The sequence below is a fragment of the Zootoca vivipara genome, chromosome 2, assembly GCF_963506605.1.
Source record: "Zootoca vivipara chromosome 2, rZooViv1.1, whole genome shotgun sequence".
Classification (NCBI taxonomy): domain Eukaryota; kingdom Metazoa; phylum Chordata; class Lepidosauria; order Squamata; family Lacertidae; genus Zootoca; species Zootoca vivipara.
In genome coordinates, this window is record NC_083277.1 from 83,945,910 (window position 1) to 83,963,473 (window position 17,564).

At 45.4% G+C, this 17,564-nt stretch overlaps 1 protein-coding gene across 1 annotated transcript; it reads left to right on the forward strand.

The window, feature by feature from the left end:
- The first annotated feature begins 67 nt into the window (after positions 1–67).
- On the forward strand, positions 68–16,857 carry XAB2 (XPA binding protein 2). Its single transcript, XM_035104786.2, has 19 exons — positions 68–256; positions 1,476–1,624; positions 1,874–1,997; positions 3,365–3,562; positions 4,597–4,731; positions 4,889–5,053; positions 7,069–7,213; positions 7,664–7,815; positions 8,455–8,574; positions 8,977–9,108; positions 9,724–9,855; positions 11,304–11,417; positions 11,905–12,067; positions 12,671–12,861; positions 13,453–13,575; positions 14,120–14,291; positions 14,406–14,532; positions 15,634–15,743; positions 16,091–16,857. The coding sequence occupies exons 1-19, from the start codon at positions 83–85 to the stop codon at positions 16,150–16,152; spliced, it is 2,688 nt and encodes an 895-aa protein (XP_034960677.1). The 5' UTR covers positions 68–82; the 3' UTR covers positions 16,153–16,857.
- Positions 16,858–17,564: the final 707 nt, after the last annotated feature.

Below are 17,564 nucleotides of genomic sequence, written 5' to 3' on the forward strand. Positions count from 1 at the left end.
GCCCCTAAAGTCTTCCGAAGATGGCGCCCGCAAGCAACATGGCGGCCGGAAAAAGACGGAAAGGAAACGCCCTCCCTGTCGGATGACCAATAGGACTGTTGCTGGCCAAGTGACGCGAGCGGATGAGAGAGCCCGAGCTCTGAACCGCAGCTGCGCTTGTGCGTCATTACCGTGCGCCTCGCTCGTTCGGTCCGGGTGGGAAGAGTCCAAGATGCCGGAGCTGGAGACGGTGTTGGGGAAGCGGGAGCTCTTTTTCGTGAGTAGGGCCCGTTGGGAGGGTGTCGGGGGGTGAAATGCGCGGACGGGTCCTCCCGAGGCCGAGCTCCCTTTCGCCCACAGAACTTAATTCTTTCCTCCCCGCCGCCGCCGCTGAAATAAAAGGCGACGCTTGCTTCAAACATGTGCAGAGTTCTTTCCCCTAAAGATTGAACCAAGTAAAGGAAAAGCGATGTAATCCTTCTAATGGCGAGTCGCTGAGTGATAGCCTTGCACAATAATTCTACTTTGCATTCGTGCAGCGAATTTTAAGTGTTCAAAATGTCCCGTGTGCCAGTGTGGTGTAGTGGTTAAGAGCGGTAGACTCGTAATCTGGGGAGCCGGGTTCGCGTCTCCGCTCCTCCACATGCAGCTGCTGGGTGGCCTTGGGCTAGTCACACTTCTCTGAAGTCTCTCAGCCCCACCTACCTCACAGGGTGTCTGTTGTGGGGGAGGAAGGGAAAGGAGAATGTTAGCCGCTTTGAGACTCCTTCGGGTAGTGATAAAGCGGGATATCAAATCCAAACTCCTCTTCTTCTTCTTCCCGTGTACCGTGTGGTATTTCATGGCCAGGCTAAGTGTTGTTACAAGAGAGAACCACGGTCTCTTTGTGCCCTTTGACTCACTCCTTCTTGTAACATCTGCCAGCCTATGATGTTAAAGTGGGGTGCTTATCATGATGTCACTCTATTTTATTTTAAGTAGACATTTAAAAAGGAAGAGGCTTAGTGACAGCTGCTGTATGATTCTTTGTAACAGCCTTTCTCAACCTTGGGTTCCCAAATGTTGTTGGACTACAATTCCTGTCATTTCTAGCTAGCAGGACCAGGTCAGGGATGATGGGACTTGTGGTCCAACAATATTTGTGACCCAAGATTGAGAAATGCTGCTCTATAATATCTGTTTTGGTCCTTACTAACTTACAGTAGTTCTGTAAGGTAAGATTGTACACCCCCCCCACACACACATTTGAACTTAAAGCTGGGGCCAGAGACTTGCTAAATATTACTTAGTGAATATGTGGCTGCAGTAAAATATGAACAGATGATTTTTTGGTTCATTTTTCATATGCTCACATGTAAAATTAGGTAGCATTTTTCAAAAGCATGAAGATAGCATTGGGAGTGCCTAAGTTATAACGGTGCTGCACAAAGAAATATACCAGTAATAGTACATCCTCTCTCTAAATTTACATCTCCTTGCTCCTCACCCCTACACAGGAAGAGGAAGACTTGCAATATGAAGAAGAAATATTGCGCAACCCCTTCTCTGTCAAGTGCTGGATCCGCTACATTGAGTTCAAGCAAAATGCTCCTAAGCATATCTTGAATCTGATCTATGAGAGAGCTCTTAAGGAATTGCCAGGCAGGTATGCATTTGTGTCTTTCTTTTATGTAAAGTGCTTTAGCAAACTGCATGAAGGTAGTAGGATAACTTTTTCCAATCCAGATTTTCATAAGACATTGTATAAAAAATGTAAATGAAAGGCTAACTCTTAACTTCTCCAGAGCTGAAGGGTGTTTCTTCTGAAAGCAGACAGGAATACCCTCAGCAGATGGAACCCCTTGGCAAAATCTTTTACTTTAGTGTTAATAGTTGCCCCCTTTGTTTTTTGCAGCTACAAGCTATGGTATAATTATCTTAAGCAGCGACGGAAGCAGGTAAAGAGCAAGTGTGTAACGGATCCCAGCTATGAAGAAGTGAACAACTGTCATGAGCGTGCCCTGGTCTTCATGCACAAGGTACAGTGGTTGGTGATATGTTTAGAGGGCTGGTAACACATGGGAAAAGTGAGTCAATCATAATGGCTGCTATTCTGGCTGGGTTATGATGATGTCTATGTGAAGGCCTCACATATGTTTTGATTCCAGAGCTGTTTCTCAGATGTGTGCATATGTGGAGTACAATAATAGCTCTAGTATACCACTTTCTTTTTTTTAAAAAAACTTTTTATTAAATTTTCCAATTAAAACACACCAAATCACATTGAAATTTTTCCCAATTACATTATTACAAATCCAGATTAATCATACAATTCCAATTAAAGAAAACATGCCAATTATAGCCAATTATACTTAATTTTTTCAGACTCCCATGCCTCAGATTCCCAGAGCTCCCTGCTAATCAGCAATACCCATTGCTTCTTTTTTAATTTATCCCTTATTAAACAGCCTACCACTTTCAACTCTCTTAAAAACAACAATCTTTAGCCTAAATCTGTGAGCTTGTCTCAAAAACTGTTGTAGATGCCACATAGCAATGGAAAGGAAATAATAAAAATAACTGGGGAGCTCCTTCCTTAAGAAGAAAGCCTTAACAAAAATCACTGAAGCGTTTATAAACTGATGAGCCATTTTGTAGAGATTTTTTTTATTCAAAACACTAGCACTTGAGTCTCCTAGTGAAATTAATTGATTGCAATAGGTTTAGGATAAGCAAAAAGGAAACACGCAAAGGTTGTTGGACACTGTTTCAGACGGCCGAATCCTGGCTATGTCTGGGAAATTCCAGACGTATGGCATCCCTAGTACAGTGGTGCCTCGCTTAACGAATGCTCTGCTTAACGAAATTTCCGCTTAACGAAAGGATTTTTCGAGCGGAGGTTGCCTCGCTAGACGAATGCGTTTTACGAAAAATTTGTCTAGCGAATCGCTGTTTCCCATAGGAATGCATTGAAATTCAATTAATGCGTTCCTATGGGCAAAAAAAAGGTCAAAAAAATTCAGTGCATTCCTATGGGATTCGCTAGACGAATTTTTCGCTATAAGAGAAGACCTGTGGAACGAATTAATTTCGTCTAGCGAGGCACCACTGTATTACAAAGTGTGGAGCTTGCAAGTAAGTTTGTTGGCTTTTTGAGTAAATAAATGGATAAATTAGTGGAGTCCATTAAGCAGAATTTCTAAAAATGGAACAGCTGTATTCAGAGGCTGTGACTTTCTTGACTGCTGCATGCTAGATGCAAGCCACTGTTGCTGTCATAGCTCACTTGTGAACTTCCTAGTCGCGTATGTGTAGCCACTATTAGAAGCAGGCTGTGGGACAATGTTAACCTTCGGTCAGATCCCCAAAAGGAGTTGCTATTTTCTTATTATCTGTCTGTTTGTAGATGCCTCGAATATGGCTAGATTACTGCCAGTTTCTTATGGATCAGTGTCGGATCACCCGCACCCGTAGGACCTTTGACCGAGCACTCCGGGCCCTTCCCATCACACAGCACCATCGTATCTGGCCACTCTACCTGAAGTTTGTGCGTCTGTATCCATTACCCGAGACAGCTGTACGTGTCTACCGCAGGTACCTGAAGGTAAGGGAGTCCACACGTCCCCAACTAATTTGTCTTACCAAACTCTTCCACCTCTGAGCCATCTGCGTAATCTTTGTAGAGAAGGTGTTGTCTTCCTTGTGCAATGACTGCCTAAATGGGTTTCTTCTCTTTTCGGCTCCTTTTCATTATTAGCACTGAATGAATTCTTGTCCTGCTTTTAGTCTTGTGCATAGCCCTTGTGAAACTTCTACTGTAATACTATACTGTATTTGACTTGGGTACTCATAGTATTTGGAAGTGGCTAGAGAGTGTATAGAGAGATCAGAAGGCTGTGGAACAAATTCTTCAATGGCACCAAAATATTTGATTGATTGCATTTATGACAGAGAACAATAAAATTGCTTTTTCAGTAAAGAGAAATCCCTTCTCAAAGGGAGAGTATTGGACAAAAGTGTTATTTAATTGGGTACCTCTCTAGATCAGATCAGGGAGATTTTCCAGAAATGCTAATGCACACATTTCATTGTGTTAACCCAAGAACTGGCCTTCAGCTGGGAGTTGAGATGCAGAAACTTGTTGTAAATTACATCAGAAGCGCCCAATAATTTTCTTTTTTCTGTTATTTTTAAAGAAACCGAGACACCAGATGCAAAGGAAGCCACAATCCCTTAACCTTCAGTAGTTTCGCAGAACAGGAAATTTCAGCAGGAACAGGTTTTTTTTGCAGTTTAGGACTCCTGAACTAGGACACCTCTTTACAAAATGTTGGCTGCTCTAAATCTGTAGATAGTAGTCTGTTTAATCTCCTGCTGTTTTTTATTTTAATTTTTGAAAAACTGAAAATTTTGTCATGTTGCATAAAAGAAATCACACTTGTTCCCCCCAACAATTCTTAATTAGCTATAACACACCATGCACAAAGGGTTGTAAGCTATTCCTTGTATTCTTAGCTAACCTTGAGTTGGCACTTCTAGTAGTGCTGCAATTAATCTACATTAACTGTTCTGCTGCCACTATTTTGGTCTTGTCAGCATTCTGGTGGATTCTGAGCTGTATGTGTTTTTATGTTGCAGCTGAGCCCGGAGAATGCTGAGGAATATATTGAGTACCTGCGCTCCATTGACCGCTTGGATGAGGCTGCTGTCCGCCTTGCCGCTGTGGTGAATGATGAACGCTTCATCTCCAAGGAGGGAAAATCCAACTATCAAGTGAGGCTTGTGGTAGCTGGCAGTCAGCCCCCCAAAATTATATGGAGGACCTATCTTCTCCTTCATCCAAAGATGCCTGCTGCAGAACAACCTGTACACTTTTCCTGCCTCTCAGCGTTGCCAAGATCTCTCTGACACCTTGTCCTCTCCGTTGCAGCTGTGGCACGAGCTCTGTGACCTCATCTCGCAGAATCCAGACAAGGTGAAGTCGCTCAATGTTGGGGCCATAATCCGGGGCGGCCTGACTCGCTTCACCGACCAGTTGGGCAAGCTATGGTGTTCCTTGGCAGACTACTACATCCGCAGTGGGCATTTTGAGAAGGTAGTCACCTAGGCCTGAGGGTTTGTGCTATGATATAGGGACTTGGCTGGAGTCACATCCCAGGGGGAACTTCACAATGGCACAGAGTGTAATGTTCAAGTCTTTCAGCTATTTCCTCTTAAATTCCTCATTCATCTGGTCTGAGCAAGACCTCACATTTATTTGGTGAAAATCTTGGGGTTGGAGACAGACATTAATTTTTATGAAGGGTTGAACACAGTTTGAACAAAAGTCTGCTAGTAATGGCAAATACGTGCCACCCACATGTACCCCTACTAAGCAGACTTTATAGGTGTTTCTATTGTTCTGAAAACCTTTTTGACCAGAAGGGAAGCCTATTTTAGATCACTTTGAACTCACTTAAAAAGAGATATTGTCTGTCTCCACTCTTCTCCTAATTCACTCTTTTAAATAAGGCTTTTACTGAGCTTGTAGGGATCAGATAATGAACAGTAGGCAAAATAACCAACAGAAATCCTTACAACCCACCAAACAAAAATGGAAATCTGGAAAATCTGGAAGATTGGCAATAGAGGAAAGTTACTGAGCATAGAGGAGGGACAAAGGATAGTGGGTGTATCTCCTATGATTTTCTTCTTTTATTATATTATTTCTGTTCTGCCTTTCTGCCCATCAGAAGAATTCATAGTGTCATGAAGTGTTCCAAGTTTGTGAAAAGTCACTAGGGAAAACAAATAAGAATCCTAGTGCTTTCTGGAGTGACTGTACATAACAAGCAAGATTTTCATGTCTTAATGTCATGCCAGGTAGATTTTTAGAAATCATTGTTTGTTTGCTTTTTAAATTGGTACCGAGGTCAGCAGACAGGTGAAAAAATTGTGATGTATGGACAGCTGGAGGAGACTGAGAATTAGTACTCAATAACGTGTTTCCTCCTTTGGGACATTTGAACAAGCCCTCAGTTGTTCAGGTTTAAACGTCTGGGTGATCCTGTAGCTTGATTCCTCCTCAAATTAGAATCAAAGGCAATGTATTTAGCCCAGAGGTTTTCAACCTTTTTGAGTCCACGGCTCCCTTGACCAACTGCATTCTTTCTGCAGCACCCCTGTGGGGCTCAGGAGCCCAGTTATGTCACCCCCTGCCTGCCGAGCCGGCAGCCTCTCACTCTTTTCGAACACCCTCTCTTGTGGAGTGAGTGTTCCCTCAGCCTCCTCTCCCCAGGGCAGCTGCAGCTGCCGCCCCTGGTCTCTTGAGTTGCCCCCCCAAGAGTGATGCCTCCTCAAACTGCCCCACAGGGGCCTGGGAAGCAACCCCTGGCTGGCCACAGAGGCACCATTCACCTGAGGAGCTTGTAGCAAGGACTGCTGCAACAAACAGCTGTGCAAGCCTTTGGGAGGCAGAGACACAAGAGGGCATCAGAGGAGGGAGGGAGGGACAGAGATCAGTGTTGCCTGCGGCACCCCGACCATCATTCAGGGCACCCCAGGTTGAAAACTACTGATTTAGCCAATAGACTTTGTATTTGATGGGCAACCTAGTGCGTGATTTCCCCCAGCCTGAACATCACTGTTAAATATAGGGTTGAGCTCTGAAAGCTGTTAGAATGCAGTTGTCACTTTGGACTGAGTTGCGGGTACCTGCTCTTTCTTGGCATAGGAATTTTATGTTGCCTATTCCAAATAACCTCTTCGTAGATCATTTTCATCCCAGAGGCAGTTCCTCTTGGCCCACTGTTCCCTCCCACAATAAGAACAAGCTTTGAGTTCCATATATAGGTGGATAGGGAAGGTGTTTAGGGACGTTTTTAATCTGTGATACTTTAATGTATGTTGGTAATTGTTGGAAGCTGCCTAGAGTGGCGGGGGAAACCCAGCCAGATGGGCGGGGTATAAATAATAATAAAATAATAATAATAATAATACATACTGAGTGGTGATTGGTGCTTTCTTAAGAGCATTTCTCATGAAGCTGTTTGGTAGCTGGCAGTGGGAACAGAGACCACAGGCATTGCTTTGCAGACTGGAACAGTAATCCCTTCACCCTCTCTGTCTTAGGCTCGCGATGTCTACGAAGAAGCCATACAGACTGTGATGACAGTGCGGGATTTCACTCAGGTGTTCGACAGCTATGCCCAATTTGAGGAGAGCATGATCGCTGCCAAGATGGAGACCAGCTCTGAGATGGGACGTGAGGAGGAGGGTAAGAGCAGCACAGGTGGTAGGAAGCAGGTGCTCTTCCTCCTTCCCTTTCGGAAGAAAAGAAATTCTTCTCCAGACTGCATCTAGGAGAATGCATGCCAGAGTGGCTGAGACTCCTGAGGGTGTCTCAATTCCTCCCTAAACTCTTTCAAGTTGTGGTGGATGTTTCTCCCTGGGTTTGCATCATTGATAAAGCCTTATGTTAAAAGAGCTTCCCTCTCCCTTGCCCATTGGATGTGGACCCAGCAATTCTTAATTCATGTCCTTTCATTTTGTGGACATCCTTTGGAGCTTGGGATATATATATATATAGAGAGAGAGAGTCCCGCCCTTCCTCCCAAAGGAACCCAGGGCATAGCTATAGGTATGAAGTGTGTAGGTGAGAAAATAGAGGGAGAATTTCAGCTGCACCATCTCTCATTCCTGCTCTTTTGCCTCCCTGGGGAAACAGATGATGTGGACCTGGAGCTGCGCCTGGCTCGCTTTGAGCAGCTGATCACACGCCGGCCCTTGCTTCTTAACAGTGTTCTCTTGCGCCAGAATCCTCACAACGTCCACGAGTGGCACAAGCGGGTGAAGCTGTATGAAGGCAGACCTCGTGAGGTAAGGAAATCCCCACAATAGGGATTGCATGAGCAGACCCAGCGCTGGGAACGGGGGAGCTGCTGGACTTTCAGGCTAGCATGCAACCCCAAACACTGGGTTGCAGCATCAGTGATGAATGGCGAAGTTTAGGGTATGGAGCTGAATCTGAATCCCCTTTAAGGAGCTGCTGCCACCCAACTTTGGTTGTGTCACTGATGAAAGTTGAGACAGCATTTCATCCATTCGGGCTCTCTCCACCCCAAGCAAATTTCATGAAGCTTCATAAAGCTTCTGTCTACTAATGGGTGCTCAGCACATTGGAGTTTCCACATTTGCTCAGAGGGGCATTCATAGATGGGTATTCATGCCGGTCTAATTAAGCTGCTGCCTGGAAGACTGACCTGCCACACAGGGCTGAGCTGGAAGTGGAGAGCTAGTTCTCCTACTTGTCACCATCCAGTGGCCCTCTAGATCTGCTGAGAAGCAGGCTGTTTTCTACACTAAAAACTTCATTGGGATTGTACTAGTTGGCACTTCCCAGTTCCTCTGTATTGTGCTTCGCAGCTACAGCCACCAAACCGTACTGGAAGGAAGCAAGCTAGGAATCTGCCAGAGCTCAATCTTTTCTTTTCTTCTACCTCTCCCTGCTTCCTCCAGATCATCAACACATACACAGAAGCAGTGCAGACTGTCGACCCCTTTAAAGCTACCGGAAAGACACATACGCTGTGGGTTTCTTTTGCCAAATTCTACGAGGTCAATGGACAGATCGAAGACGTGAGTGATGCATGGGTTTGGGAGGCTAACGCTGCTCTGTCCTTGCCTTTCGAAATGTTTCCTGCCTTACTTTCCTAACTGCTGCCCAGAAGCACAACAGAGAGTCGGGTTCTGTGTTGTAAATGCCCTTCACAACAGCTGCCTCAGGCTTAACTCAATGCATTTTTGTTACTGTGTTTCATTCTTGTTGCAAATTGATTCAGGAATTTTGGTTGTGGTGAGCGAGTCTTATATTCAGTCAACCTAACCCAAACTCTGGGAAGCCACCCATCCTTGGTGACGCAGCGTTACTTGGATGATCTGCCACACCACATAGCCTAGTCCAAGGAGAGGAGATGCTGAAATGGGGGGCTCTTTCTGGCCCTGCTTTCCCCCTCACCTTGCCTACATTACTGTTCCCAGGCTAGAACAATTTTTGAAAAGGCTACCAAGGTGAACTTCAAACAAGTGGATGAGCTGGCCAGCGTGTGGTGCGAATATGGCGAGATGGAGTTGCGGCACGAGAACTATGACCAAGCGCTGCGCATCCTGCGGGTGAGCAGAAACAGGGCGGCAGGCATTTGATAATCCAGAAGTGTTGCTTTTTGGGTTCCCAAAGGATTGCTTTGGAGTTAAGGGCGTATAGTCATGCGATCAAAAATAAGACTCCTTTCTTCTGTCCACATATCCCTGAATGAAGTTGGAGCTCTAGTTATTAGCTGAATAGTGCGCTGTAGCTAAATAAGAAAGCAGGAAGCCAAGATTTCTAAGCTTTTGTGTTTCTAACAATGTGAGGCCACCCAATTTCCTGTCTGCAGAGATAATTTATATGTAAAGAGTGAGATAGAGAGAGGTTCTTAGGGTGGGATTCAGCTAAGTTGTTGCAACGCAAAACAAGGTGTGTCCCCACAACAGGACTCCTCTGCACGTGTGCGCGCACACACACACACACCCCAAAAGAAAATATGCTCTGGAAGTTAGAGGCTCCTCAGAACAGGTTTAGGGGGCACACGGGGAGAAGGGGGGACGTCTTCTTGCTTGAGCAGGCCTTGTTCCCCATGTGACCCCACTATGTGAATTCTACCCTTGATCATCAGGGTGTGCTGCTAGACTTCCATATGTTCGGCTTCTTCCACTTTCACCGGCATCTGTTTTCTCTTGTCCCTGCAGAAAGCCACAGCCATCCCAGCTAAGAAAGCAGAGTATTTTGATTCCTCAGAACCTGTACAGAACCGTGTCTACAAGTCCCTCAAGGTTTGGTCCATGTTGGCTGACCTGGAAGAAAGTCTTGGCACCTTCAAGGTAAGTGGCCTTTCCTGGCCTCCATTGTCTGCCAGAGCCTTCTGGAGTTGTGGGAAGGGCAAGCTTTTCCTGTCTGGAGCTGTCATAGAAGCCTGCCTCATCCAGACAGGAAAAGCATTAGCTTTGGGTTTCTGTTCTTCTTTCCTATCATGGCACTTCTCTCTAGCTGTTTTAAGTATTATTCAATCAGCTTTAATCGCCTTCTGTCCAGAAGTGTCTGAGAACTATCCGAGGAAGCAAGTACTGTGGGCAGTAAATGTCTCCTTGAACTAGCAGGGAGAGACAGAATAAGGGTCAACATCTGGGAATTAGACTAAAGACAAATTAGAAATCCGGCTCCAATTTAGCAGGCAAAAGGATTAACCACTGGAACAAGCTCAAAACAGTCTTCTTCTTCTTCTTTTTAAAAAGCTTTAGCTAGGCACAAATGAGCTGGTTTTTGAATTGGCATTCCTTGGCTTTTGAGTGGCACAAAATCAGTGGTTAGGTATCCGTGGACCTCTTGGTTTGCTAGCTAATGCTATACTTGGAGATCTTCTGAACCACCCAAAACGACAGACCCTCACTGCTTCCTAGTCATCTTTAAGCTATTCTAGAGACTGTACTCTCCTCTCCTCCCTTTCATCATGGCTTTGGCTTTGAAATAGTATGATGCTGAGGCATGGAGAGGGAGACTGTCATGCTGCATCAGCTGCTTCCTGTGCCTGGCTAGAGAGGAGCATTAGGGCCCAGAGAACTGGCTCTGTTACATGGAGCTCTTGTAAGTCAGTAGCAGAGGAGCCTTGCACAACTCAAGCCCCTGACTTCCCGATCCCTGAAGCGAAGTCTACTTCAAGAAACTGAGTGGGTTTTTGGTAGCCATAGCTTCTTTCAGCATATTTCTCTGGGCTCTTCTGACTTCTTTCCTGCCTTCAATATTTCCCCCTTTTATGCATGATTATTTCTAGCTAGCCTTTTAGAAGTGGCTGGGATATTTTTAATGCATTTCCCTTTTCTCTTGGTTTTAATGTACTGTATCTATGTGAGGTTTATTGTCTGTTTGGTTGCAAGTTGCTGTGGATTGCCTTGGACAAGATAAAATAGTTGACAAATTTAATCGATAAATGAAACACTATGTGAAGGACACAGCAGTCTGTAGCTACAGTTCTTGCTCCCATATTTTCTGACAATCCAACTGGGGCCTACTGATTCCCTTTGATGGTAATAGGGAGCCTTGTTTACTGCTTGCATTGAGCAGCTATGGGCAGCAGCCCTGCCAGCTCTGCATTAAAAGGCCCTGCTGTATTGACTGCAGGGACTTGTTCCCTCCCTCCTGATCTCCTCCCTCTGTATCTCTGGGCATAGCTGGGGAAGGGACAGTGACTGAGGGCCCCAAGCTGTCTCTGTAACTTGGCTGTCTCTTTGTGGTTCAGCCTAATATTGAAGTTTCTTTATGTCACCACCCCTAGTCTACTAAAGCCGTGTATGACCGCATTCTGGACCTGCGCATTGCCACCCCACAAATCATCATTAACTATGGCCTGTTCCTGGAAGAGCACACCTACTTTGAAGAGAGCTTCAAGGTGAGTTGGCCGTATCAATACCTCGGTCTGCTCTCATAGCAGCAGGGGGAGGGGGAAGTTGCCCATCTGGTTGGTTTGGGAGCCACTGAATTGTAAAAGCTGCCTGCTGCAAGCTGTGGAGCTTGAGAGAGAGGAACTTGGGCTCAAAATATCTACTGTGTGTGGTGTACTTCTTAGGTAGCAGAGCAGAACTCTGCAGATCCTACACCCCTGTAACCTTTGGAAAGATTACCATGCAGGGTAGGATTCAGCTAATGGGTCCTGTGATTCATTCCTTGGCATCTCTGGTTTAAAAGACCCTCCAGGTAGCAAAGCTGGGAAAATATTGATCTATTTTGGAGATACTGGGTTGCTGCTGTCAGCCAGAGCATGGACTGCATAGACCACAATCACCTGACTCAATATGGTGGTTTTCATATAGGCAAGAGTATACCAACAAGAAGAAAGTTTATGCAGTCTTGTTCTCACCATTCCTTCTCTCCGGCAGGCATATGAGAGGGGCATCTCATTGTTCAAGTGGCCAAATGTGTATGACATTTGGAACACCTATCTGACCAAATTCACCGACCGCTATGGTGGCAAGAAGTTGGAGCGTGCACGGGACCTCTTTGAACAGGCTCTAGATGGCTGCCCCCAGAAATATGCTAAAAGTAAGCAGAACTGTGCTCTGTTGCAAGGGAGAAGAGGCAGTAAAAGCCTGGGGGTGGGTCAAGATGGGTGGGTGGGAGCTGATGGAAAATGGGAAAAGCCGAGTCCTGTTTTCCTGGGGAACGGAAGCTGAGATACAGGAAACAGGAAGGCCAAAGCTAGAGGACTTGCTCCCAAAGCGAGCCAGAGGGCATCTGCCTCCATAACCCAGTGGTTGCCATTGTGGTGTTCTCCAGAGGATTGCAGTTCCCATCTGCCTCAACTGGGCTGGCTTAGCCAGTAGTCTGGGATCATGGGAGTTGTAGTTCAAAATATCTGAAGGGCGCCCCCTAAGGTAGCCAATCTGTATTGAGGCCTGATAAGTTCCTGTCCAGCAGGAGCCGTTGAGATGGAGAGAACATCTCTGTCACATCCTCTTCAGTGCAAGAGGGCAATCTGAATAATTCTCCCTTAGGGCAGTGCTTATTTAAAACTTTTCCTATGGTCTCTGGAGTGTCACTAGCGTAGTCCATACAGGGCCAAAATGTCTTTGTGAGAAGAGTTGACCCAAAGATTGGGGGTGGGGGAGGAATGTAGTTTTGCTTTAATTTCTTCTCTGTTCACAGCTATCTACCTGCTGTATGCCAAACTGGAGGAAGAATATGGGCTGGCACGCCATGCCATGGCAGTGTATGAGAGGGCCACTCAGGCTGTGCAACCTTCGGAGCAGTATGACATGTACAATATCTACATCAAGAGAGCAGCTGAAATCTATGGGGTCACACACACACGTAGCATCTACGAGAAGGCTATTGAGGTTAGTTCCTTCTTTCCAAATAAATAATGCTGCGTTTAAAACTCCAGGTTAAGCCTCTTGCCCTCGCCTAGAGAGGAAGTAGTCTACTAGGTAATGGCTGAATAGGATAGTGTTCCCCTACATGATATGGGGTAAATACAAATACAGCTTCTGTAATCACTATTACAACAATGAGGATAGTGTGCAATATGCTGCTTTTGCTATTATTCAGCACAGGTCAAAGTGTTGAGTGCTACCTTTCTATAACAGCTTGGGACCACTTCCCAGAGATACCTGCTTGTGCCCTGAGGTCCACTGCAGAAACAGGGCTGATGGATAGCAGTGAGTGAGCCAGTCCCTTTGATTGCGACCCCCAACCTTTGGAAGGCTGCCCTCGGGGAGGCTCACTTGGTGTCCACACAAATCTTTGTCATCATGCAACAGAACTGCTTAACATCAATTCAACTTGTGTCTTTTTCTGCTGCTGTGCTCTTATTGCGTCCCTTTCGGTTTGCAATATGTGTTTGGATGCTTTTGTTTTTAACTCGTTAGCCATTGGTGGGCGGGCCGTTGATGGTCAGGGTGCAATTTTAACACGTATCCCCATTGCAGGTGCTGACAGATGAACACGCTCGGGAGATGTGCCTGCGCTTTGCCGACATGGAGTGCAAGCTGGGTGAAATAGACCGAGCTCGGGCCATCTATTCCTACTGTTCGCAGATGTGTGATCCCAGAGTAAGTCACCTGGTGGACTCTCCTTCGTGAGAAGTTTCTAATTAAGTTGGATGACCATCTGTCAGGGGTTCTTTAGCTGCAATTCCTGCATTGCAGGGGGTTGGACTAGTTGACCCTCGGGGACCCTTCCAACTCTACAATTCTATGATTCTGTGATCTCTCTCACACACTAGAGAACTAGTCATACATCTGCCTGAGTAAGACCTTTTAGAACCCAGTGTGGGTAGGTGAGAAAAGCTAACTCTCCATTATGTTCAAGGATAACTCTTTCGGCGCCATTAGTATATTATTATTAGTAGTAGTAGTAGTATAACTTATTTATTGCAGTGATGCAAGGTTTTCCATTTCTGGTGCAGAAGATACACTGCACGGGAACAACTCATCTCTGTAAACAGACACACCTCCGTTTTGCTTTTCCCATAGCAGAGCTCAGGGGAAAGACTAGTGAAGCAAGAAGGAGAAGTTCCACTTGATCTGTTGAACTGTGCAGTGACTGCCTTCTTTCCCACCCCACCCCTCAAAACACTTTTTCTTCTCCTGCCAGACTACTGCCAATTTCTGGCAGACATGGAAGGAATTTGAAATCCGGCATGGGAATGAAGACACTATCCGGGAGATGCTTCGCATTAAACGAAGCGTGCAAGCAACCTACAACACACAAGTCAACTTCATGGCCTCTCAGATGCTGAAGGTGTATAGCAATGCCACGGGAACAGGTAGGTCTCCCTCCCCTGCACAGGTCCTGGCAGAGAGGGGTGTCTGCTGCTACATCTCCTGTTCCGTTCTAACCCCTCCTCTGCCCTTCCCTCCTGCTTGTCTTTCGGTTTCAGTGTCTGACCTGGCACCGGGGCAGAGTGGCATGGATGACATGAAACTGTTAGAGCAGCGGGCGGAGCAGTTGGCAGCTGAAGCAGAGCGAGATCAGCCCCAAGCTAAGGAGAAGATCCTGTTTGTCAGGTGAGTGTACTGCAGGCCAGGGAGACTTGCTTAACCTCTTCGCTGTAGGTCACCACCCAGCATGCAATACACCAGGGGTCATATTTCAGGTTGGGCAAGAACCAAGCTGTTTGTCCTAAGCTTGCAGAGTTGTAGAAGTAGGGATGGCCACATGAGGTGGCTGCTGCTGGAAATGGGAAAACATGCAGTATTCTTGCCATGAGAAACTAGGCAGTAGACAGAATCTATTTAATATGGAGTGTACATTACTTTTTTATCTTAATGCATGTATGTTCTATTTAGAGGTTTTAAAAATATTTCCCCCTGGAATTTGGCTAGAAGAGGCACAGAAGTATAGCCAGGGCCACAGAAACCTTCTTGTGCTTATTAGTGTGCCTACTGTCTCCACTACTGCAAATGTTTTTTTATGGTTGTTGGGCGGGGGAAGAGACATTTTTAAACAATTGCTCAGTTTGTCCATCTGCTGTGTTAGAATTCTGTATGTGTCCACATGCACTCAAGTTGGATAGGTGGTGGAATTCTAGTACTTATCCTGATTAAACTTGTGGCTCCATTGGTTAGCGGCAGGCACACACTGTCAGATCCAAGCTGGGCTTAGTTGTTACATGACTTGATCCTGGAGTCTTGTCTGCTAAATGTTATGGTGAAAAGTCTTAAGATCTTGACATTAGACTAAAGCCTGAAACCAACACAAAACAGGATTCCTCTCCTCTTAGGAGTGTTTGCAGATCAAGGCAGAGGGAGGAGTGTAGCAATGGTGTGACTTGTGTTTTAACCTCCAGTGGCCCCTTCACTATGCATTTTTGTTGTGTTGTGTTTTGCTTTGATGGTTGTTACAGTGAAGCCAAATGCATTTATGGTCATGCGGATAGTGAAGCTGTAGAGTTGAGTTAACGCTGCAGGTTCTAATAGTTGGTGTGGCTTATCTAGTGGCTTTCAGTTGCAGACTGCAGTGGAGAAGAGACATGTGAACCTGTAAAACCAGCTTGATCTTCTCAGGATGGACCTGTTTCCTGCAGTATAGGCATGGGGCAGTCACTGTGTGAATAGTACTGTGCTGGCTCCTGTATGATTCACCAGTTTCTTGTTCCTTATTTCTAGGAGTGATGCTTCCCGTAGTGAGCTGGCTGAACTCTCCAAGCAGGCTAACCCTGATGAGATAGACATCGATTTGGATGATGGAGATGAAAGTGAAGATAATGAGCCTGACGGTAAGTAAGAGAGGGTGCTGTATGGTCTAGCTTCTGAAGCGAATAGTCACAAAGTAGACTAGGGTTTAGCAGTAGATCTCTAGGTGATTTGCAACAGAGCAGCAAGGGTTTCTGATCTGCCAGGTCTCTAAAAAGTCTCCACACACGAAAAAGGGGGATTGCTGAAGATACTTTTGGCAAAACTAAGAGTATATTTTTGTGTGAAAAGGAGAGTTCAGCTTAGTTCTGGCACAAATCAGAAATGGTTGCTAGAGTGCTGAGGTTCAACCCAGCAAAGTTATTTCTCTTAGCCTGACATCTGACTGTTCTGGCTTTATATTGATTATCCCAAATCTTCTCTCCTACAGAGGTGCAGCTGGAGCAGAAGAGTGTTCCTTCCGCTGTGTTTGGAGGCCTTAAGGATGATTGAGCGGCTGCAGATGGATGAATTGCTTTTGAACTAGGGCTACAGGTGTCATATCTGTAAAAGCTGGGCTTGGTGTAATTTGTTTGTTTTCCTTGATAGTATCCTTTTCTATTCTGTCATCTTGCTATTTATAAAATATTTTTATCAAATGTCTGGTGTAGGTCTGTATGGGAGACTAGCTCAATTGGTTAGAGCAGGCATCCCCAAACTCGGCCCTCCAGATGTTTTGGGACTACAACTCTTATCATCCCTAGCTAGCAGGACCAGTGGTCAGGGATGATGGGAATTGTAGTCTCAAAACATCTGGAGGCCCAAGGTTGAGGGCCACTGCCGTAAGGGACCGCTACAAATTTGTGCATTGCAAGGGGTTGGACTTGCAGCTCAGTGAGAAAAGGTGGGCAGCGATGCCAGCTGCTAGTTTGGCATACTTTTCATTACTGAAACTCTAACTCTCTCCTAAGCTTAAAAAGTGTAATAAAAGGGGCTTCTTCAATATATGTCAAACACTGCTTTCAGTTCTGTGGCATGTTCAATACAATGGAGTACTTAACCCCCACCTTCCTAATGGAATTTCCTTAACTGTGCTGCTGATAAGAATTCATCCTCCCTCACTAGCTTAACTGTTGTGGAAACAGTTACTTCTTAAGATCCTGGCAGCTTAAAACAGACTTGTGAATAAGCTCTTGATGTTTAGGAACAATGAGAATTAAGGAAAGGGAGTTAAGCAGTAGTGATGAGGTTGTTACCACATACCTTTTATGAATGTCGAAATGTAGTTTGTCTTTTCTGCTATAGCAGTTTCTCCCAAGTCCTGTTCTTAAGTATACAGTCATACCTCGGTTTAAGTACTCCACGGACCCATCTGGAACGGATTAATCCACTTTCCATTACTTTCAATGGGAAAGTTCACTTCAGGTTAAGTACAGACTTCCAGAACCAATTGTGTTTGTAAACCGAGGTACCACTGTATTCCTGTGCTGCTTGGTCATGCTCATGGGGGAAAGTCCAACAAATAGCTGGGTAGAACAGGGAGAATGACCTTGCTTCTTTCTACCAACCAGCTGAATACCTACCAAACCTCCACTGCTTTCAAGGAAGCAACGCTTAATTAAACCCAAACAAGGAAACAGCAGCTGGTCACACCCCAGTAGTTATATCCCTGCATTAAACACGGAACAAGTGCACAAACATCTGACAAAAAAAGCTTTAAAATGGCTAGACTCCTAGCTTGCCTGTGCCTCTGTGCTGCTATCCAAAGCAGCTGAGTAATGGGCACAGGCTAAAAGCTGAAGGCAGACACTTGCAACATAAAGCCAATTATTGACAGGCAGACTTTCAAAACCAGAGACACAATTTGCCTCTAGTGTCTTTTATTCACCCAACTCTGTGTGGGATGGAAGTACACCAAGTAAAGA